This window comes from Ambystoma mexicanum, chromosome 3q (genome assembly GCF_040938575.1).
Source record: "Ambystoma mexicanum isolate Mex_15411 chromosome 3q, UKY_AmexF1_1, whole genome shotgun sequence".
Classification (NCBI taxonomy): Eukaryota; Metazoa; Chordata; class Amphibia; order Caudata; family Ambystomatidae; genus Ambystoma; species Ambystoma mexicanum.
Window position 1 is genome coordinate 467,043,095 of NC_090926.1, and position 17,235 is coordinate 467,060,329.

General features: G+C 48.1%; 2 protein-coding genes across 2 annotated transcripts in view; both read right to left on the minus strand.

Moving 5' to 3' along the window:
• Nucleotides 1-298: 298 nt before the first annotated feature.
• On the minus strand, nucleotides 299-10,414 carry SLC35A4 (solute carrier family 35 member A4). The gene has a single exon (XM_069654238.1). It carries the CDS (start codon nucleotides 10,412-10,414, stop codon nucleotides 9,446-9,448), a length of 969 nt encoding a protein of 322 aa, XP_069510339.1. The 3' UTR covers nucleotides 299-9,445.
• A 598-nt stretch (nucleotides 10,415-11,012) lies between these two features.
• Nucleotides 11,013-17,235, minus strand: part of LOC138582689 (SLC35A4 upstream open reading frame protein) — an 80,600-nt gene continuing 74,377 nt past the window's right edge. The window contains exon 3 of the mRNA XM_069654240.1: nucleotides 11,013-11,538. Coding sequence (XP_069510341.1) covers nucleotides 11,341-11,538 — 198 coding nt within the window. The 3' untranslated portion in view covers nucleotides 11,013-11,340. The remainder of the gene's footprint in view (nucleotides 11,539-17,235) is intronic.

A 17,235-nucleotide genomic window follows, 5' to 3' on the forward strand; every position in this document is an offset into this window, starting at 1 on the left:
TTGGAATTTGTGAAAGTGTTCATCAGCAGTTGAAGAAGAGAGCCGAAAGGGGAGATCCTTGCAGAACTGCACAACTAAGGGTTATATAGTGCAAGGTAAATGGCGCAATATTTTCCCCTTTGGGTTCCATCTTTTAGCACTCAAACCACAAAGGTGGTATTGTTCACCTTTGCAAGAGAATTTAGGCAAGACAATAACATGGCGTGATTAACAGCATCAAAAGCAGCTGACAAATCAAGCATAATCAGCAATGAGATACGCCCAACAAGTTGCGAAGTGGAGCGACTGGATGCAAGAGGAAAATTGAATGCACATTTATTGGCGAAAGAGGCACAAAAAAGCATTTCTGCCAATGCTTTCTTAATATCAGACAAGTATACCACATTTGACATGGCAAGAAACAAAAATAGGTCAGGTTTTACTTTGACAGAAAGCACAGTTTCTGGCACCCACAGGATCTGGGAGATGATTTCTGCCCCAGATCACACAATTCGGTCAAGTAGAAAAGCTGCAATTAGAACTTGGATCTCAGCAAGATGCTTAACCAGTTGTATATTCTTGATCTTGTTCCAAAACAGTGGACAAAAGTTGGTTGCAGAAACAACATGAAAACGAAGCAGTTGACAAAATTATTCAAGAAACAAATCACTTTATATACATATTTGGTTTGATAAATAAAACAAATATATCGTGGGAAAAATGTGGCAATACTGTAATTAGACCGCATATTTTCCCATTCTAGCTATAGCCATATAGTTTAGAAAGGCTTCTTGTGTATTAACTGGTCACTGCCTAAATGCAGAAAATGAATGAAATGCTAGATGGCTGTGGCAGAGGGGTGCCAGTTCCAGCAATGGGAACAGATGGTTCTGTGGCAAGTCTACATGGTGCAGTCCGTTGGAGCAGAAGAGTGGTGAAACTGGTTCAATATGGGGCCCATACCGGACGGGATCCTAAAAGCTAGGTTTTGAATCCTCTTAGTTTTTGTTTTTAATGACTATGGACGATCAAGATGGACTAAGTTACACTTCATTGGAGGTCTAGAATTGATAAACATTTCTGGGAAAATGGCTTTTGCCCAAACTATGTTCACTCTAGTGAAGTCCACGAATTGCAGCGTGCAGGGTCACTGCACCTACGCACAACCACGTGTGATTACAAAGCCCAAGGTAGTGCATGACTATTGGAATCCGTGAGATTAGTCTAATATTCCGAAACGTTCTGACTAGCGGCAGCTGGTGAATTACTTTGGGGAAGAAAAAGTCATGTACATCTCTGCCATGCACAGGTGCAGGACTGTGTCCAGATGACGAGTTACCACATGCATATGGAAAAAGGCCAAATTCAAATGTGTGCACACTCCTATGGTTCTCTTTGCAGATTTCTAAATCACATGCAATGCCCAGGTCCATCCAAACCACAGTGTTCGCATACCCGTTCCCTACATGACTGAATTATCATGGCGGCAGCAGGCATACATAAAAAAGATAGGATATTTGAAGTAACCAATGCCCAGAAGAACAAGTTACTTACAAACTGGTAACATTCTTTCGACTGGATGTTCCTCCAACATATTCCACATCTTTGACATGTAATGTCCACAGCTGTGCTGCTTCGGAACGTTTTCAGCAGAGGTGATGGTGTTGGGTCGATGTCCCTTGAAGGCCTCCGTCAAGGGGGACGTCATCGGATGTTTTAAGTAGGACGCACGGCGCCCGTAGCCTCAGTTCATGTTTGACACCCCCCCCACAAAGTGTGCCACACCAAGCCTCCATGACTGCACATAGCCTTGTGGAAACTTAAGCCGCTATAGCATGGGAAATTTTTCAGAGGGGCAGGCTGGGAGGGCAATGTGGAATACATCGGAGGAAAATCCAGTCGAAGAACGTTACCAGTTGGTAACTTGTTCTTCGAATGGATTGTGTCCTCCAACGTATTCCACACCTTTGACAGACTCCAAAAGCAGTATCCGTGAACGGAGAAGGGAGAACAATTTGAATATACCCAATCAGATGGCAGAATAGAGCACTGCTTTACCAAAGGCCATATCTTCACCATGGAAATTATCCAGGCAGTAATGCTTGACAAAAGGTGTGGATGGCAGACCACGTCGCAGCATCAAATATTTTTAACAGGAACTCCCCCCGTTGTAGGGCCGTGTATGTAGACACGCCCGTGGTGGAGTGAGCTCGCAAACCCTCAGGGGTGTCCTTGCCAGACAATCTGTAACATTCAGCAATCAGCCTGGCCCAATCGGTGTCCAGTGTATCCCACAAAAAGTTGGTCTCCACTCCGACCCTGGACATACTAGAACTATAAAAGCTCAAAGCTCTCCTAGGGTTCAACCTATGTAGTCTCTCCTCTTCCTTACCAGGAGGAGGATAGAAAGCAGAAGTACCACCTGGCTCAAATGAAACTCAGACACTACCTTAGGTAGAAAGGAAGGACGTACCCTCAGTCCAACCCTATCCCTGTGGAACACAGTAAAGGGTGGCTTAGACGAAAGTGCCTGCAACTCGCTCACTCTGCGAGCAGCTCTAACGGCAGTCAAGAAAATGGTCTTGAAGGTCAACAGTCTCAAAGGACAAGAGTGCAAAGGTTCAAACGGAGCACCCATCAAGAATTTCAGGACTAGATTCAGATCCCAAACCGGCACCTGAAAAGGGGGCGGCGGGAACACATTTGTGAGCCCCCTTAGAAACTGGGTAATCAAAGGAATCTTAAAATAAGAACATTCTTCAGACGAGTGCTCGAAAATAGACAGCGCTGCCAGGTAACCTTTAATGGTACCCACTTGAAGACCCTTGTGGGCCAAAGAAAGCAAGAATCATCGGAAGGGAACACTGAAAAGGATCGACATTGTGTTCTCTGCAACAGTTGCAAACTTCTTAAGCCAACAGTACATGGATTTGGTTGCCGGACACATGGCTGAAAGCAATACCTCACGTCATTCGGGAGGTCCCAATCCTTATCTCAACTTTTCAGAAACCAAGCGTGAAGGTTGAGAGTTTTGACTTCTGGATTGAGAAGCCAATACATATGCCGCCACCCCCCGACCCTGCTCACGTGGGAGAAGATACTCTGTGGGGTAGCCGTCGTGGAGGACAGATGGACATTTCTAGAAGGTTCAGGTACCAGGCTCTCCACACCCAATCTGGAGCAATTAGGATCATGTGGGACCCAAACCTCTGCAACCTCCTTAGAACTTGAGGAATGACGGGGACTGGAGGAAACTCGTACAGAAGTGGGAATGACCAATCCATGACGAACTGTTCCCCTAAAGCTCCTCTCAGAGCAAATTCCCTTGTCTCGCACTTCCTGTTGGCACTGGTCGCGAACAGATCCACCTGAGGGGTTCCCCAAAAGGCGAAGATCTCCTGAAGGACTTCCTGAGCCAACTCCAACTCGTGGGAGACTGCGCTCTGCATGGTAAGAGCGTGCGGCGCCGCATTCTCCTATCCGGCCACATGAACTGCCGAACAGTGAGATTCCTTGCTGTATTGCCCAGAACTGGAGCTGTATCACCTCCCTGCACAGCGGGAACGACCCTACACCACCTTTTTGTTGAGGTAATGCATGGCCACTGTGTGGTCTGTCATAAGGATACTCTGCCCGCACACAAACGGCAGAAAAGCCTTCAGGGCTAACCTGATTGCTCTCAGCTCCAAAAGATTTATGTGAAGTCTGGACTCGACGGAGACCAACGACCGCTGGCAGTCAGCTCGTTAGCGTGAGCCAACCATCCTGTGAGGGAAGCATCCGTCACTACCGTCACCTCCGGCCACGGTTGCCAAAATGGTTCTCCCTTCATCAGATTCCCTTCACTGGCCCACCACAGAAGATCCTGCGAGCGAAATCTGAAGGAGATACATCTTCCCCAAGAACTGGGACCACTGCATCCTGAGGGCCCATTGAAGGGTTCTCATCCGCAGTCTGGCCTCCGGCACCAGGAAAACGCAGGATGCCATGAGGCCGAGCAACCTTAAGAATTCGAAAGCCCGGAGACTGAGCATGTTGAAATTTGTCGACCATCTGGTCAACGTGATGAGCCCTCACCTCAAGGATGTGTCCAACACAGCCTCGATGTACTGGAGCTGTTGGGAAGGCGTCATATGCGACTTCTTAAAATTGAGGGAGAAGTCCAGATTGTGAAGGGAGTGGCAGGTGAGGCTGAGAAGCTCCAAGGCCTGTTCGGGAGAACGTACTCCGATCGTCCAGTTATGGGTAACACGAAGCCCCCCGCCCGAGATACGCTGCCACCACCACCATGAGCTTGGTGAAGACCCTCGGGCGGAGGTCAACCCGAATGGCAGGACCCGAAACTGAAAGTGCAAGCTGCCAATGGCGAACCTCAGGTATTTTCTGTGCTTCGGATGGATCAACATGAAAATAAGCATCCTGTAGGTCCAATGACACCAACCAATCCTGAAGTCGAAGGGCCTGAAGGACCTGAGAAAGAGGGACCATCTTGAACTTGTCCTTCCTGAGGAACTTGTGCAAGAGACGCAAGTCCAAGATGGGTCTCAGTCCTCCGTCTTTCTGGAGAATCAAAAAATATGGGGTATACCAGCCCTTGTACCTCTGCGCCATAGCCACTTGTTCTACAGTGCATTTTTCCAGCAGGGTCAAGATTTCCTACACAAGGAGCGGATCCAGGTTCTTCAAAGAGGTTCCCCAGTGGATTGTCGTGAGGCTGATTTAGAAAGGGTGGGCAGTAGCTGTAGGCTATTGTTTCCAGAACCCACACATCTGAAGTAATAGCTCGCCGCTCTTCGAGATGCTGAGACAGTCTGCCCCCAACCGGCAAACAATGAGACCTGGCCTCATAGATCGGAGCGGCTGTGGCAGCGCCTAAAGGCAAAGAGACAGCTGCTTGAGCTGCTTTGGCACCTCGTCCCCGTCCACCACAAAGACCCTTACGGTGGCCCCTTTGACTGGCCGCTCCTCTCGCTCTACCAAAAGAGGAGCAGTAACAAAGGAACCCCTCCACTGCTGTCCCCCAGGACGAAAAGGCAGAGGTTAAGGCACATCTGCGCCCAAACATTTAGCAGCTGCTTTGGAGGTCTGCAACCTCTCAAGGCTCTCGTCAGCCTTGCTGTCAAGCAAAGGAGAGCCATCAAAGGGCATGTTGAGAAAACGGGCCTGTACGTCTGGTGCAAATCCGGACTTCCGCTACCACGCAAACCTGCGTATCATGGTGCTCACAGCCACGGACCAGCTGACACTGTCTGCCGTGTCCACCCAGACTGAAGGGATTCACACATGGCATCCTTGCCATCCTGCACAATAGCAAGGAACCCATCCCTTTCTTCCCCTACGGAATATGCTCAGCCGCCAGAGAGACCATTCCACAGAGTATGTGAAAATTTGGCCAAGGCACAGGTGGAGTTTGCCGATTTAAGGGCCATACTCCCAGCCGAAAATACCTTGCGTGCCCATCTATCGAAGCACTTGTCGTCCCTGTCTGGAGGGATGGTAGGGTACGCCACCTGCCTCGAGGTGGCCGTGGCCGCCTGAACTAGCAAACTCAGGAGTGGGGTGAGTGGATAGGTAGCTGGGGTCGCTACAGGATGGCCGGTATTTCTTATTCAATTACATTTTGACCGACGGAGGAGGCTCCGGGGTGTTCCAAGCAGCAGCCACCCTTTTCTGTAATGCCACGTGAAAAAGCAACACTGGGCCAGTGGACGGACCTTGATCTAAAATGTCAATCAGGTCATCCTGATTGAATTCAACTGGAGGGCCAGACCACTCCCAGGTACTCCGTAACCCTCGACATCAACCTCCTATAGGAGGAGTAAGTATGAGCCCCAGGCTCTGGCCTGCCAAACTCATCTCAGGGGAGAAGTCCAGGACACTGGCATCATGTAAAGACTGACACAGATCCTCCAATTGACTGTCCTCCGAGAAAACCATGTCAGGAATTCAGGAGCATCAAAAGGCTCCAACTCACATCAGACTTCTCCTCAAATATCTTGCAGAGAGTGAAAGGGGGCCTCACAGTCTTAACCAGAGCCTTTCTCGGAGGATCCACCATAGGGCCTCCACCGGCAAATTCAGACCTCTCAAGGCCCTGATGGCGTTGAGGGCACCGAAGGCCTGGTCGACGGTAAGGCCCTGACAGCTGCACTCGATGGGCATGGCGCTGACGGTGTTAACACCTTCCCAGGCTTGGACGGTCTCGCCGGGAACGAGGACCTGGATATGGCACGTCTCTGGCGATCTACCGGAGCCTCGTCTGAACGGGACCTCAACAGTTCCCGGGCCTGAAGGCGTGCGAATGTCGGACGAGACCGTTCCCCCGCCAGATTCAACTGAAGGCACGGACAGTGCAGTGCCCTGAAATCGAAAAATCTCCAACATTTTCTCCCTGAATGCCTCCCACTCCTCCGGAGTAGAGGATGTAGGGGGGACAAGCCACTTTCCTCACTGAGCCATCATCCGACGAGGAAGGTGACTGGTGACACCACTTCGACAAGGAGGACAAGTGGCGAGAACCACTCCGGGACAGAGTTTACCCTGGACTACTTCCGACGGGGAGAGTCACTCCTCGATTCGTCAGTGGAAAGACCAGTATACTTCTTGGCTTTTCAGGGTTTTGATACCCGACCTACCTGCATCTTCCCCTGCAAGGCCTTGGCAGTCAATGACTGGCACTTCCAGCAGTCATCTGCCGTGGCTCTCATCTAGACACCACAAGCAGATACAGTGCAGGTCCGTGATGGACAACTTGGACTTACAGTCCCTGTAATTTTTAAAGCCCAACCGCGGGGTGGGAGGGGTCGAAGACATCTCGAAGTTGATAACACGAGGCTCACCAAGTTCTCGAAGCAAACATTTATACGGAAAAATCAGAACAGGGTACGGACGCCGTCCGTCCTACTTAGACCATCCGATGACGTCACCCTTAACGGAGGCCTTCGAGGGACATCGACCTGACACCATCGATGCAGGGTGCCCTCTGCCGAAAAAGTTCTGAAGCAACACAGCTGTGGACATTACATGTCAAAGATGTGGAATACGTTGGAGGACACAATCCATTCGAAGGTAGTGTTCTGTTGAGGATGCATCCAAGCAAAATCCTAAATAGTGTGAGTTAAGGCAAGCCCTTTAAAAACAGTTCCCTTCTTTTTATCCACCCAGTGGTTTCTCACAAAGTAGATGTAGAACTATGCAAATTTCTATTTCAAAAGGAAACAGAAAAAGACTTCTGTTTAAGCACACAGGATCTGGTCAAACTTTAGGTAAAACTGGAGCATTACAAACATCTGGTTTCTTTAAATAAAAAGGTAAATAGAGGGCCATATGCTGGTAATGTGCTTCATTTTCCTACAGGCCAGGCAACAATACCTTGAAAAATATACATCTTGCAGAAACATGAAAACGAACACAGGATGAGCAAAGAGAAGTTTAACAGACATTTACATATTGAACAAAACGTCAAACTACCAAAAAAGTTAATAAGGTTTACAACCACACATTTCATAAATTTAACATATGCACACTTTACTTTTTGCGCATTTGTGACTTAATTAAAAATATCCACAAGTGCACCAAGTCACCCATAGTTAAATGCCGTAACACAGTAAAATCTCATTCCTAGTTGGAAGCCACTCCTTGCAATTAGGCATTCCTATAGATTTGAAATCCAGGGGGTAATTTCAATTTAAATTATCTAGATCTCAAATACAATTTGTATTTAGAAGACCTTAAAAGAAAACCTAATAAAGGGGCAATTAACTGAACATTTCAACCAGTTACATTTTATTGAGATGAAAATAGGTCTTGGTCATCGAGCAGCAGCAGTAATCTGCCCAGCCTTTGAAAAGGGCAGGGAGCATTCCAGTTATTGATGGCACTGTATTTACATTTGAATGGCAAACAGCAAAACTGATGCTACTCGGCTAAAAATAGAGCAGGCCACCTCAACAAAAGGCCAGGACCATTCACCTGTCGAGCATAGATCTGAACAATAGAACCACTGTTTTTTTTTTATTTATTTTTTATTTTTACGTGGCCCCTTTGATCTGTACCGCTTTCCATGATAAACGAGAGAAACCAACAATAATGATTTTCAGACCAGTTATCACTTCTTATTTTACCAAATGTGGTGCCCCTTTGTTTATAGAATGTATATGAGGTGTATAAACAGTAATCATTCTGTTCGTTCACCAAGTCCAAATCCACTGGGAAGCAAGTAAAATGACATAAGTCTTCTGTTTGTTGGACCAATCTCACTAAGGGTACGAGTGCCACAAATGTGAAACACTAATCGAGGAACTTGCCATTTGGTACTAACCGAGCTCTGCAGCAAACTAGGGGATTCACAAATAAACCTGAAAAGCCCATTAAAAGTATAAATTATTTTTTGTTTTTAAACAATGCAAGTCTTTCGGCGCCAATTAAAAATAAAATTCAATTTGAAGGAAATGTGATAGGACACTGGGGCAGCTAAACGCTCCATTGAATCACTGCCTAAAATGTTACATTAAAACATAGCCACTCTTTGCCGAGTGAATGGTGTTACTGAACTAAGAAACCACGCAGGTATAACAACTTTAAACATAACCCCTCCTACTCTTTCGAAGTGCATAGTTATGTGGGTTAACAAGAGAATGGCTGGGTTTGTAGATCCACCGGTTAGATTTTGTGCATGTCCACAATGATAATGTATGAAAGAAAAAAAAAGAAAACAGAAAAATACAGCTTCTGGAGCTAATTCAAATATTTGTTTGCTCATTCTAAAAACCTGACAGGAATTAATTATTCGGTGGGCCAACAAACTCCATACTGATGCAGTTAGGGGCTTTGAATTCTAGGTCACTAGCTGGAATGAAACTGAAGTCATTGCGTATCAAACGTTTAAACAGTTCAGGAGCTTGAAGAAGGCTAAGGATGAAGGGAGTCTTTAGTGAGCATTGTCGAAAAACACAAATACAGGGCATCTGTGTACTGGGGAAGTGGTGGAAGAATGGGTTCATACACACAAAGAACCCAAGAGCTCGCAGATACAAAACTGATTTAACCTCAGTGGCAGAGTAAGGGAAAAGGAAAATGATACGGGAAGAATTTTTTATTTCCAGTGCTGCTAACCAAGGGCACACTCAAGTCAGCTGTATCAAACGTTGGCACAATAGGTGGCACTAGAGACCAATATCTGATGTTAAAAAGTGTGTTTGACAGCCCTTGGTACAATTGTATTACCTTCATCTTTTTGATTAACACGCTTTGTTAGGTGGGGACACAATGAAACAAAACCGATTTATAAATATACAAATTCAACAATAAAGGATAAGCCAATGTTGAAAAAGTTAAACATACAAACAAAACAAAGGTTAAAATAACCAGGGACTTTGTGAACATCTGTGCACGAAATAAGTAATTGCATTTCTCATCTCAAAAGGAGAGTATTGCAAGATCGACTTACTGTTGGGGGGCATCTCGCTCATTTCGATCCATAAAACAGTTGAACGGAGAGGCCAATTGCCAGGACAGATAGGAAGAACAAGTTAGTGAGTTGGAGGTCGAAAAGCAAGTATGAAAGGAGCCCATTCACCAGCATGGAGCTGGAAATTATGAAGAGTCTGGTAATGTTGCTGCTGTGCTTCATAACGGCAGACATGATTAGTCCATTGAGAGCCTGGCTAGCCACGACTATCGCTACCCACACAGAGAATCCCTCAAAGAACCCACGGCGCTGGCCATCAACCATGTGCAACAAAAAGTTCATCATAATTCCAAAAGAGTACAGGTAGAGGTTCTGCAAGTTCAGGGACAGCTGCTGGGTCTTTAAAATGAGCTCTGTGTATACAGCAGACAGTCCAGAGATAAGACAGTAAACGAACATCATTCCCAGGCCAGGCAGAGTGATGTGGAGTTGCATCTCCAGAGGTGGGCTTTGCAGGTCACGAATACCCCCATATGTGTAGCAAACACCAGCCACTACAAGCAAGGAAAGTGCTAGCCACTTGCGGATCGACAGTCTATGATTCAGAAACACACTGTAGAGCATGGCTGTGCTGCCGATCTTCAAGTTGCTCAATACTTGGTAGGTGCTTGGGTCCATAAAGTGCTGCATTTGGACAACTAAGTTATTGTTGGCACCATAGAGCAAAGCAGAAATGGCAAAAGGAGCAGCGAGGCGCCAAGAAAGTGAAAGTCCAGGAGATTGTCGGTCCCAGATGAGCAGAAGCACAATAGAAGTCATCAGCTTTGTCAGCTCAATGAGCAGTACCACAGAAGAGGAACTAAAGGGGATCTCCCCATTGATTTTGCACAAGTTAATAAGTGGGGCATGGGAACCGTAAATGGCAACAGACAGCATAAGCATCAATACCCAGAGTACACTTCGAAGTCTACGACTAACTGGACGTGGCAGTGAACTGTCTGAGCCAACATGGTCAATCACAATCATCCCCAATCATGTGCATTTAGAGTGGCGTCACGAATTTCTGCCTTTCTTGTTCTAGAGGACTAACAATTTAGCTTGTAGCAAGCACACTGCCTTCCAATTTATTGCACAGTGCAATCAGACATAGCACATACAATAAGCTTTGTTGTGCAACTGCAAACTGCAATGCTTCCAAACTCCAAATACTAATCCGCTTTACTAAAACTAGATGTTTCAAAGTTAGAGACTTGAAATTATGATCTGCAAATTTCCGGTTCTGAACTGGAAAGGCTATAGTTCAGTTTGAGGAGAAGCTATAGTTAAAGGAAATCGATCTACAGACGGGAAAAAAGGTTTCTACTCTACAAAGCGGTTACTTCCCTAAGCAGCCACAGCAAATCAGTCTAGTAGAACTATTTAATTGCGCCTCAGGTATCAGGGCACCGTTGTGAAACCAGTTACATGTAGGGTGAAACAGTCTTGGAAAACAGTTTGAGGGTCCAATAGGGCGAATGTTCGGCAAAGAGTCAAGTTATGACATTGAGATGTGTAGTGCAACCCAAGCTAAAGTGGTCCCACATCCAAACCAGTCTGTGCAAGAGATATTCTTTATAAGGCAAAATAGGAAGCAATCACAATCATGTTTAATTGCTGCTGAAATAAATGTATTATTTTTCTTTAAATACCAATTATTAAAAACATTTCATTTATATTTTTTATAACTTTTTGGAGGAAATGCTATGGCTTTAATAGCCACAGTTCAATCTCCCAATTCATTTTTTATCAGTCCTGCTGAACATCGTTTCATATTTTGACCTACAGAGGTCCTTCCCAGGTGACATAAAATTGCATATAATTGTTGCACTGAGGAGGAACCAAGAGTCCAGTCTTATTCACTGTACACAATGGTTATGGTCTAACACGAGAGCCGTTTCTCAGGTGGTCCCTGGTTAGTCAGGCCCCTTCCTTAAAGAGCTGAAGTAATCGCGGATGGTCTTCTCAACATTTGGAACAGCATAATTCTGTGCTGCATAGATTCCAGTGCATGCGCCCACCGCAAAGCCTAGCACAGCCGAGGACCGGAGCTTGGCCACCACATAGCCAGCGAGGAAACCTTTCAGAAACGGTGATGCCAGCAACGAGCCTTCCTATAGGTGCGAGAAGAAAAGAATGTTAACACAATTAGAAAACAAGGACCAAATCAAATTCAACATGAGCTCTAACTTAACAGCCTTCAGCTACAGTGGGGAAAACAAGTATTGAGTACATGCAAAAGACAGAATAGGCTGGAGGTATTACTCATCACATTGGTCTCTTGGGGGCAGCTCATGTGCATGCAAATCACCTGGGATAAGTTGGGTAGAGAGAGCCCTAGCGTTCCGCTTATATGAAAAAGGAACATTCTTTTGGGACGATATACTGAAAAGGCTGGAGGAGGTAACCGAGTACCCAACACATCACAGAAACGTTTCCTCCGTGTTCCGGGAATTCCTTCAGCAGAGGCCAGCCCTTATGAACTCTACCACAAAATGGGCTTACAGGGCCATGCTAGCGGCCAAGACACATTTTAAAAGTCGGGAAAGGAAGCATTCGTCCAACCACTGTTGGCTGGATTAAAGGTTGTCCTTCCCTTATATTAATGGAAAAAGTCTTGTATAATAGAAGTAAACGCTATTTATTTTTATTTTATTTATTTCTACCACGCCGGCACCGCAGGCATCAGGCACCACACATGCACGCAAAAACATTAAACACACAGGACAACACAGATCATCAGAATTCCAGACGTGGTTTAGGTTAGATCATGTGGTTTATTTAAACAGGTGGGTCTTGAGTCTTTCAGAAAATGCTGTATGAGGACTAATCTTATTTGTGGTGGGAGGTTGTTGCATAAGGTCGTAACCTTAGTGTGAAAGGATTTGCCTAGGCCATTGGTTTTTCCTGAATCTGGCGATTACGAGATTGCCCTGAGCTTCGGATCGGAGGGAACTCCTCAAAACATAAGCAACCAATTTCGTCTTTAGGTATGCTGGGGCTTTCCCATGAACGCATCTATGAGCTATCGTCAGGACTAGAAACTTAATTCTGTCCTCGATAGTTAGCCAGTGAAGGTTTCTCCTGCCTTCAGTAGTTCAGTTTTCCTTTTTTCTTTGATAAACTCACAGGCCTGTTTTGTATTATTTGGAATTTTGCAATGTGCCGTTTTGTTTGTGAGAGTACCCCTTTATATGGGTCAGCTTTACTCGATGTTCTGCTTAGTTTATGTATCGGTTTACTAAGTGTACGTGGTCTATTGTGCTGCCCTTCAATTTGCGTTTCGCTCAGAAAATGCAATTTGCATGGTAAAGATGAGGGATTTTAGTAGGTTTTATAGCATCTTTATTCCGTTCAATATTTGCGTCTACCTGTTATGGGTTGTCATGTTGCGGACCTCATATGACTTGGGACTTGGTTTAAATAAAAAATAAAAAAAGCAAGAAGTGAAGAAGGGTACCAATGTAACATGTTAACCACAACTGGTTTACAATGTTCTGAACGAGGATCATGCCCAGTGGCGAAGTTTCTGACTGCAGGCACTTGAAGACATGAGCACTTATAAAATGTCACGAGGATGGATGGCCACCAGGGGGCGCACGGATGAACGTCCTCTCCGTGTGAGCACCGCCCCCATGGTCCCGAAATAGCGGCATGAGCCCCCGCTGACGGACCCCCCACCGCGAAAGTGCGAAAATCCACAATCTGAAGAGACCCCCCCGCAGCGGAGAAGAAACCCGACGGAAATCGGGCCCGATTTCGCTGAGAACGAGGCGTTTTCAGGAGCGCCCGCCTGCTGCACCACGGAAGACCCGAGAGCGGCGACCGCTGTGACGGGCCTCCCTGGCGGTGACGGTCCGCGCCCTGGGCCTACCGAGCAGACTGGACCCGGAACCCCAAAAAGTGACACCCTCCCGGGACCGGCATATGAACACGGGGTGAGTGAGGACCCCCACTGCGAGACTCCGCGGCGTCGGACCCCGTGCCCCGGCGGCGCCGCGTGACACGCGCACCTCCTCACTGCCGGCGGTGCGTGTTGCGGCCTGTGCCCCGGAAACTGCGAGCTGTGCCCCGAGAATCGGACACGCTCTAGGGAAAGCAGGGCATCGACCCCTGCAGTTGCTGCTTGCTGGATCCAGATCCCCATACTCGTGCTGCTGCCCCCGGCTCCACCGGGGGTGCCGTTACGCACCGGGCCGCGCCAGATCCCGGCGGCGAGCCCTGAACCACGGCGCACGGCCCTGGACCCTCCCTCCTTGCAGTAGAGGTGGAGACGGCCCGCCTGAAGGCTGAGGAGGCCGCGAGACACCGTATCCACAGAAGGACGCAGCCCACAGCACGGTCCGTATGAAAGACTGATCCCCACGTGCTCCTAACTACTGGCTGCCTCGGTATACGCTCCCCGCGCCAAACGCCATATTTAAGGAACAAGGGTAACCTGCTACCCCAGCACTGCACACGGGGCAACCCCTGCCTAGGATCGCTTCTGGACCGTGTAAACCCAGCGTTGGGGACACCAAACACTGCCCAAACGTCGTGCTCCACGTACAACGGATTTCCAGCAATCTGGCACAGAAAGTCCCAACAGAGGTCTCCTAGAACGCATAGGTGACCCCAGCCCAGGGTGAGCATACCCTACCCCGTGACCCCCCGCTGACCTGACCCAAGGAATTGGCCCACACCACACGAAGTGCCGAGAACAAGTGACAACACTGAGCCTGCTACCCGTGCATCCTCCCAGAGGGTAGGGCCCCCTATCCAGGGGCGTGTGCCTCCTCCAACCCGAGACTCTGCGCATGGACCCGCGCCACAAACTGGCCAAATTCGCTTACGGACCATTCCCCGCACCCTCTGGGAACATAGACACCATGGCCACGGACCCATCGGAGGCAGGTGCTGCGGCCACCAAAGGAGACATTGCCACTCTACTCTCTGAAATAAAAAACATGAGTGCCAACCTTGGCGGCAAAATCGACAAAATCACCCAGAGAATGGACAGCTTCGAGGAGCGATTGGAAAGCGTGGAGAATAATCAGACTTCGATTGATACCCTCGAAACTCAGATGGATGTACGAATTCGCAACATTGAGAAAAGAGAGATCGAGGCAAAGCTCAAGATGGATGACCTGGAAAACAGGGAAAGGAGAAATAACCTTCGTTTCTTCGGCATTCCGGAACGGGAGGGTGAAACTGAGAAAGACCTCGGAGACACCATTCACGACATCATCAAAATACTAACAGCTGACGAAGACATTGATGAACCTAAGACTGAACGCATACACAGAGCTGGAGGACCGCCTGGCGGCCCGCGCTCTGTACTGGCCAAATTCCACCGATACCAAGACAAAACCAGAATTCTTGAAAAAGCCAGGTCTGGTGGCCCGCTCACGATGGGGGGCGCGCAAATCACCATCTTCCAAGACTTATCTTCACTGACGTTAGCCCTAAGACGCCTTTGCAGCCCCCTGACGAAATGGCTGAAAGACCAGAAAATAAGGTACAGATGGGGTTACCCCTTCTCGCTTACCTTCGAGCATGGTAGCAGAAAACTGATCCTACGCTCCGAAGAAGAAATCAAAGATTGTATCGCCGATCTCCTTGGAACGAACCAGGGAAGCAAGGAAGGTATCGACGGCGAGCGCCCGGGAATGCAATGGGAACTCCAGGGCCCTAGGCGCAAGAGGGTGAAGGGATCAAGAAAATATAGACGCCCCAACAACACCCCCGAGCAGACCTGAGCCAAGGGACCCGGGCGAAATCTGAGCTGACCACAAACATGGTCACAGTGGGCTGCACTGTCTCCCGCGGAGATCCTTACATGGCGGACCCCGCTGAACGGATGTCGCCGCTGGCGGGGCATCCCTCCGGACCGAAAAGTGATGAGGACTCCCGTGGAGAGACCAGCAAACCGCACGTAACGTTGGAATTTTTCACCTGTTTGTTGTTACTGTTGTTGAAACTGTATAATGTTTGGGGGAGGGAGAAAGAAGATGGGGGCTCACCCTTAAGTAGCGATGGGAAATATGATCGGGACCGTGGGACGACGGTTCCTACTGATGGTCCGCCAACGGACCATACGTTTCCACCTTGTCCGTTCCGGACGCCGTCAACGGCTGCTGACGCAGCACACCCTATTCCTACGCTCAAACGAACGCCACCGATTATGGTGGGACACGAGAGAAGGGGAGAGAGATAATGAACACTTGGGAAATATACAAATATCACTACACTCGCTTCAAGGTATCGCGTCTGCGATGACACAGGGTACTGGCAGGCCTTCCCGGACTCTGGTGGCGAATGATTCCAGGCTACAAACCACCAATGGCATTGCATGAGAAGGACAAGGGCAAGGGTCTTCTCAGAATTGGGTCAATCAATGTGAAAGGACTGAACTCTCCCACCAAGAGGTCACTGGTACATAGAGAATTTCGAAGGTCTGGCATAGACATTCTCCTCATACAGGAGACGAAATTTGCGAGGGGTGAGGAGCGGACAGTTCTGGGAACTAGGGGAGGCACGGAATTTTGGGGCTCTGGCCCGCTCAGAAAGGGAGGAGTTGGAATCCTCATTAAGAAAGGAGTTCGGTTTGAATTAGAGAAGTCCTGGTCGGACGTGAGCGGACGAGCCCTCTTGATTGTGGGGAAAATTGCAAGGGTTCAGGTCACGATTGCCACAGTGTACTCACCCAATACCGGACAGACCGCATTCCTCAGGAAAACGATCCCCAAAATAGTGCTGGAAACTGCAGGCCATCTCGTTGTGGGAGGCGATTTCAACCAATGGATGGATCCATCTGTAGACTGGAGACCAGGTAACCCCGACACGCGGAATCAACATAGAGGGGCCCGCACTGAATTCGCTGCCCTGATGGAGTTATACGACCTACGTGACGTATGGAGAGCACAGCACCACGACGAAAAGGGCTTCACTTTCTACTCGAACCCTCATGGCACATTCACGCGCATAGACTATATATTCCTCTCGTCTGACTTAGTGAAGTCCACAAGCCATTCCAGTATAGTTCCGATTACATGGACAGACCACGATATGGTACTGGCAGACGTCGATTGGGCTGATCTGCCTGTCGCCGGAGGCTCTTGGCGCTGCAATGAGTCTCTTTGGGCCGACACGGTTTTCAGGGGAGAAATGGAGACCGAGATTGAAGAATATCTCAGGACAAATGACAATGGAGAGGTCTCCAAACAAATGATCTGGGAAGCTGGGAAAGCCACATGGAGAGGCGTGCTAATACGTGAGGGCTCCTCTAAGAAGAGAGAGCGGAGGATTGTCGAAAACAAGTTACGCAGTGAAATACACCAACTGGAGAGCGAATTGAGAGATGGAACAGAGGTAGACTCCGCCAAACTAGACATGGCCCACCGCAAAAGAGAAGAACTACGACTGGTGGAACATGGCCAGGTGGTGCGGAAATTGCAATTCCTGAAACAAACATACTATGAAAAAGGCGACAAGGCCGATGCGCTCTTAGCCGCTAGGCTCAGGGAACGGAGAGAGGAACGCAAGGTTAAGGAGATATCAGACCCCAATAGCTCCACGACACATACACCCTGCTCAATACCCGAGCGTTTTGCCACCTTCTATGAAAATCTATATACCTCAGAGCTGCTATCGGCTCACCCTGACATAGCGTCCTATCTGTCCCAAATTACCATTCCTACGGTAACACAAACAGAAGCCGAACTCCTTGATAGTCCCATAACTGAAAGCGAAACGAGAGAAGCAATCAAACGACTCAAATTAGGGAAGTCTCCGGGCGAAGATGGCTACACGGCCGGCTTCTATAAGACCTT